Raw genomic sequence first — 6374 nt, 5'->3', positions numbered from 1 at the left:
CACACATTTTTCTGTGGCGAGCAGGCTTTGTCAGCAGAGCGCCCGAGCACACGCGCAGCTTAAAGGGAACATTGATGATAAGTGTACTCCAATCCATGACGAATTCTAATTTGAAAACCTTTGTTGGGGTACCTCTCAAATATGAAATTAGGACCGCACACAAAGCACTGATTATGAGCTGGAGGTAAATCGAGCGTTGAAAACTTTCTCAAAACAATCTTGTGCAACGGTAGCACATAGCATATAAATGCTTGAGCGATTTCCGTGTCTAGTACCTTCTATTCCTGACTTGGGCTAGGCCCAAACGCATCTGACCATCAGCTAAATCAATAACCAATAGGGCGGGCCGCATGCCATTCAACCACGGCACTTCTTCACCGGACAAATAATTTAATTCAACCGGTAGCAGGAGTTCGAAAAAAGAATTATTCAATTGACTGCTTTTAGGCTGCCATTACGATCAGCGAGAACCCAATAGATTGGACAGCCGAGTACGGGTAGCAGATTTTTCCATACTACAGTTTAACGGTGAACCTTGTTACAGTTTTCCGAGCATTATGATGTCATTGCCGTAAGACAATGCTGTAGCTCGCGAGATTTGAAATTACGTCAAGCGTTCGGACGTTGTTTAGCGGGTACGGCATAGTTCAATTTCCGATACCACAGTACGAATGAATGACAAATGCTATCCATCCAATACCGAGTTTCATGAGCTTCAACCTGGCTCATTTACTGTAGGTGTGATAATGTCTAGGATACATATTTTAAATCGGTGTTCTATGTGGCCGTATGCAATGCAGTGGGCGTAATCTGTTGCTTGTTAATTCTCACAGCAAGCTGCCTTATAATGCAACACTGTGACGATTGCGACGATTTCTTCGGTACACCTCCGCTATACCAAATCGCTTTGTGGTACATAAATAGCCTAGATCAGAGATCAGGTCAGAGGCCGAGCAGATAAAATTCATTCCTTTGGTAGGTAGGCCTATTATTGAATCAATAATGAGATATCTTTGCCTCATGCACTTCAGATATCACGTTAGTTCCTATGTAATAAACAATAGTCAAGCATTTATACATTCGTGAGCATGAGCATTGAGCAATCACACGTTTGATGAATAATATGAACAGCTCACGGAATTCTACATCATGGACGAAAGAACAGAGGATTACAGCAACTTGGAGAATATGCGAAGGGGTCACTTACAGTTTATTCTTTCTCGGAGTTTACTGCCTTTCGTGTATGATCATATACTACTTGAAGCGTTGCAGGATGCATGAATATATACGATCTGATAGCCCATCACATCGCAAAATAGCAATCTGCATGGACGCGATCTTTTTACTAAGTATGATTCTCGCCGTGATGCGGTACTTCTTCGGCCTGGACACTATTTGGGGAAGATACAGCCCGTATGCGTGTACTGTTCTGAAGAAGTTGAAACTGATCCTGGGTATGCTGGTCATGATGTGCATCACGGTGGTATACTGGATCCGGCAACGTATATTCTACGAAAACTTGTTGCTGTCATCTCTTTCCAACAACTGCACAAGATTTATCAGTATTGTATTGTTGCCTATTTTTATTATTGTATATTTGGTCATTACCTGTTTATATATTGCAAAGGATATGGGTTATTTTGCGGATATTCCTTACGGTTGTTCCGATTCTTCCGATATTACACAACTAGTTATTCTCGTCTCGGCCACTGTACTCATGCAGGTAGTACTAACCGGTATGTTCGTATATCCTCTGGTTAAACATCGGCAGACTTCTGCTAGCTTACTGAATGATACCGCCGATCAGCATGTGTTGGCGTTGATAAAACGTACGTGCATTTCAGCGACATTCGCCGTGATACTGAACTGCATATGTCTGCCCATGGCTGGCATGGTGTTTGAAGTTGATGACACACCCATGACCATAATGGACGTCAATATCCTTGCAATACTTTTGAGTGTTGTTTTTGCTTTCTCTGACTGGAGAGATCGGTTATTTCCTTGTAAAGTATGGGAATCGCGGTAACCTTTTTCGCACAAAGTGTGGGGATTACAGATTCACTGTGCGTCTTATAGTGTCTGATTGGGGCAGCTGCGTGATGCATGTGAATCATGAAGGTCGGCCTCATATAGGAAGAGGAACTGAACATACGTCACAACAACAGCATGATATGCTTCAGAATGGGAAGAGTTTTCTGATTCTGAATCATGAATATTCAAACCCATGAAGCCGATCAAGTAGATACGGAATTGAAACCTAAGCTATAATTACTAGTTTCGGACAGCGTTGGGATGACTCGAGTCACCTTTTCCCTATGAATTGACTTGAGTCACTTTGCAAAAATGACTTGACATGACTCGGCGTTTCAAAAATGTACATTGACTCGTGACTCAAAGCAAAATTTACGAGTCAATTTCAAGTCATCAAGTAATCGGTGTCGATAAAAATCTGTGAGAGCGACCAATTTCATTCATCCAATGATTTTGCGTTTTACTGAACCTCCATTGTTCTATCACACATAAATTTACCGCAAACGAAGTGATTGGATCTTACAGCGTATGTTGTCGTTAACAACTAGGAAAGCAATATAGTAGCAACGTATCCATTTCTGTTCTATAGTTCTATGGTCATTAGAGCTGTTCAAAGATAACTTATTTTTCCGGATTCAGGCCATTCACTGATTAAATTGTCAGGTTACCCTAAACACGTTGCACCCCAAATTTGGTTCAATTCTAACGAGTATACGACTCCGCAGATCCAATTATAATGCGAGAATCTGCTGAGTCGTATACTTGTTAGAATTGAACCAAATTTGGGGTGCAGCGTTTTTTAGGGTAACCTGACAATTTGATCAGTGAATGGCTGGAATCCAGTAAATGTTTGCCTATAGAAGACTTTTGACCCATGGCCTGATTGTGTTCGAGAACAAGCAGATTGTTTTGCTGCGATTTCGAGGTATAAGACTTGACAGACGGTGAGATGTGTTTTAATACGGTCCTGCAACCGTTTCGAAGTTCTCCCTACGAACCGACAATCGCAGTGACGCTTGCATTCATAAACTACGTTACGTTGTTGTACTTTGTACTTTGTTGTACTTTGCGCCCCCACGAAATTCCCCCGTAGCCTACTTTGTGGAAGTTCCATTCAGATTGCCGCCGCATTCGTGATACCACCAGCCTCATTCGCGGATAGAAGCGCAATTCTTTGACGGCCCATCGTGGTCTACGTCTTTCGTTGAGAATTGTTGATTGTTGCGAGTGAAGTCAATGAATCAACCTAATCTATGCCAACAGAAAGAATTTGTGTATTATTTGAAAATCGCCCAATAACTTGTTTTGTGTCCATGCCTGCGCTACAGTTCTCTCGTTTTTCGAACTTTGTATTTAGTCTGTGTGACGTCATAATTAATGATACTGATTGTTGTTAAACATAGTTATTTGAATGCTCGCATTATCGCATACGCTGCATACGGTGTCCCCTGATGAGTGTCAGCTGAAAAGCTGCAGCGGCAGGGTTAACATAAGCCCGGAATTTCCCGGACATGTCCGGAATTTGATTCTTCAAACTGCGTCCGGGAGGAAATTATAAAATAGGCCGGGATGTCCGGAATTTTGAAGGTTCGAAGTAGGCTAGAAAATTTTTCATAAATCAACATAAACAATACTACAGTTTCTGCAGTTGTATACTACTTGAAATTTTTATTCGCGTTGCGCGCCATTTAGTGTCGCATAATATTAATATTGAATTTAAGATAGATAAAATAAATATCATTCATTAAAATAAGTCTAACTGTAATCGCAACTATAAGATAATGGTCTATTCATAGAGTCGGTTGAGGCCATTTGGATGCTTTAGTCAAGGACAGTGGTTCTAAACATTGGGGTCGTTTGCCTTTATTCTGGGGATCGAGAAGATGTTGAACATAATCAGCTTCCAAAATAAGCCGTGACTAAGTCTGGGCAAATATGCTGATTCTTTTAGTAATCAGCTTATCAAGTTATGAGCTGAGCCACTGAACATTTTCAAATTGGAAATCGAGTATTGACCATAAAAGGTAGGAAACCACCGGATATGCAACCTGCTGGTTCGGACCGTCATTCATTTCGGCTTTCGGCTTTCGTGCGATATGAGAGAGATATGGTATTTTTTTTGCCTGCACCATCGAGATGCTTTTGACGACAGAGATGCGATACGGCCTTTATAGTAAGGTCATCTAGTCTGCGCCCCCGGTTTTTTCTCCTTCATGCTATCCGTGATTGCTGAGCGCCTAGCAGGATAGCCGCGGATACCAGTTTTCGGGTCATTGGTCTTTGGTCTGACCCGGCCGGGGATCGAACCCACGACCTACCGATCAAGAAGCCGGACGCACAACCATTACACTATCTCGCTCGGTTGACTGAACATGAACATGACTGAACGATGTACAATTACGCTCCCTGCATTTTCGAAGTCATAATCCACCACCAGCTCTACCACTAATTCCGAACACTTGGGAGGAGGGAGAAGCAATATCATTTAGTAATAAATGGAAGAACCAGTATTATCGAAGGAAATAATTCACGCATATAGAAACCAGTAAGCACCCGAGAAGTTGCATCGATTGCAGCAAAGAGGCTGTAGTCCTACAGTCTACATAATTACACGATGGTATGTCCACGATCATACTTTTGGTGGGTGCGCGAGGTGGCAGAAAAATTTTGCTTCGGTCCTAGTAACAACCAGGGCCGTAACAGCACTTCGTCAGCCTCCCCCCCCCGAAACGTCGGTCTTGGCCTCTCATAGGGGGATAAGCCGAACTTCTTGGGGGCGAAGCCCCCAGACTCTCCTCAGACTATACGCTGTTTACCGCTACTTATCATCTACATTGGGTGTCCGTTTAGCGAGTCAGCTTTTCACGCTTGAACGCGCGAGGCGCGATAAATTTTTATAAGTAGTGATTGAATCGGTCAATATGATCGGGAATTGCATATATATTGCTATCAATTTTTATCCTCTCTCTGCTCACGATATCTTATTTGCCGGTAGAGCTGAGGGAGGTGTCTTATAAACTGTAGGGCCCGTAAATAATAATTAAACATCTCCGGACCCGTTGGTATGAATTTGTTACATGATGTTATTCCGTGACCTCTGTCTGCTATATCCAAAATATAGAATCGCCCAAACGTACTAAACTAAAAGATCACATGATAAATAAGTGGTATTTTTTCACTGGCATATAATGTTTCCCTGTGGGGTGGTATTTGTCTTGTGAGGTTCAGATTTCCAAGACAGGAACATTTGGCGCCAGTCATTTAGGCGCCTATGGAAAAGTAACCCTATATGTATTTTGTATATATAACGACGTTTTCGGTCAGCATAAGGGCAATCCTTTTCGGCGAAGGTTTTCTCGCCGCCGATCGTTCTGGCACACTTCATGGAGTCGCATGTTACATGGCCTAAAACTTTATATGTCTTGGTGCGTCGTGGCGCGGTAATGGCCAACTCCAATATGCCAATTTTTATAAATCTTGTGTATATTTTCTTTCATATTTGTAAAAGCTGCATACATTTTCAAAAATTACTCTACAATTTATGCTAATTCACGAAATAATTTCGACCCCCTTCGAGCTCGCCACCCAATTGAGGGGTTGGGGTGCGGCAGTCACAGTCCTGGTAACAACACACAACCACATAAATGCAGCGACCCAACAACATAACCGGGCTGTCAACACAGTATCAGTTTATTAATATTAATAATAATAAGTTATTGATATTTTCATCAATTCAAAACACCAGAAATCTGCGCTAAATTGAAAAGATAGGAAGGTGTCGAAACGACTTGAAGTAGTCTTTGAAATCAAACACCCACCTGGGCCTAGGCGATGTAAAAAAGAGGCATGCACACCGAATGAAAATTAGGGCAGAGAATATAAAGCGCAAGGCGACAAAATGAGGCGGAATGTGGCGGAAAGTTAGATCGAAATGCTGTGCTATCGGTCGTGGTCCGGTAATCGTGAAGGTTGGGTAGTATATATTTAGAAGAAATCGCTTATATTTCGACTTGAATATGGACAATTTGGACATGCTCGTCGACTTTCGGATAGCAGGCGATATGCTGCTCCACAAGTGAGGTCCGGCATACTTAATAGAACGATGCGTTTTCTTGTAATCCGTCCTAATTCCTTTTCATATGATAGTTGTTGTTCTTCTATGACTCGCGTGCGTTATACCTGTGCCCTTTGACTCCGAGGCAAAGTAGTCGTTGAAATTTGAGGGACCGTGACCGCGATGGATCTGATACATAAACTTGGCAATTTCTAGATTCCTCATATCTTCTCTAAAACACGACTGGCGGACCGGATACAGCCCGCCAGACGATTTCATCCGGCCTGTG

The 6374-nt window shown here is 42.4% G+C and overlaps 1 protein-coding gene across 1 annotated transcript; it reads left to right on the top strand.

Moving 5' to 3' along the window:
- The first annotated feature begins 815 nt into the window (after nucleotides 1-815).
- On the top strand, nucleotides 816-2845 carry LOC145442443 (uncharacterized). The gene has a single exon (XM_080320350.1). It carries the CDS (start codon nucleotides 1115-1117, stop codon nucleotides 2024-2026), a length of 912 nt encoding a protein of 303 aa, XP_080176476.1. The 5' UTR covers nucleotides 816-1114; the 3' UTR covers nucleotides 2027-2845.
- Nucleotides 2846-6374: the final 3529 nt, after the last annotated feature.

This window comes from Botryllus schlosseri, chromosome 7, assembly GCF_051294905.1.
Source record: "Botryllus schlosseri isolate E-star chromosome 7, Bs_hap1, whole genome shotgun sequence".
Classification (NCBI taxonomy): domain Eukaryota; kingdom Metazoa; phylum Chordata; class Ascidiacea; order Stolidobranchia; family Styelidae; genus Botryllus; species Botryllus schlosseri.
Note: the sequence above shows the minus strand (reverse complement) of the source record. Positions and strands in the feature narration are given on the sequence as shown.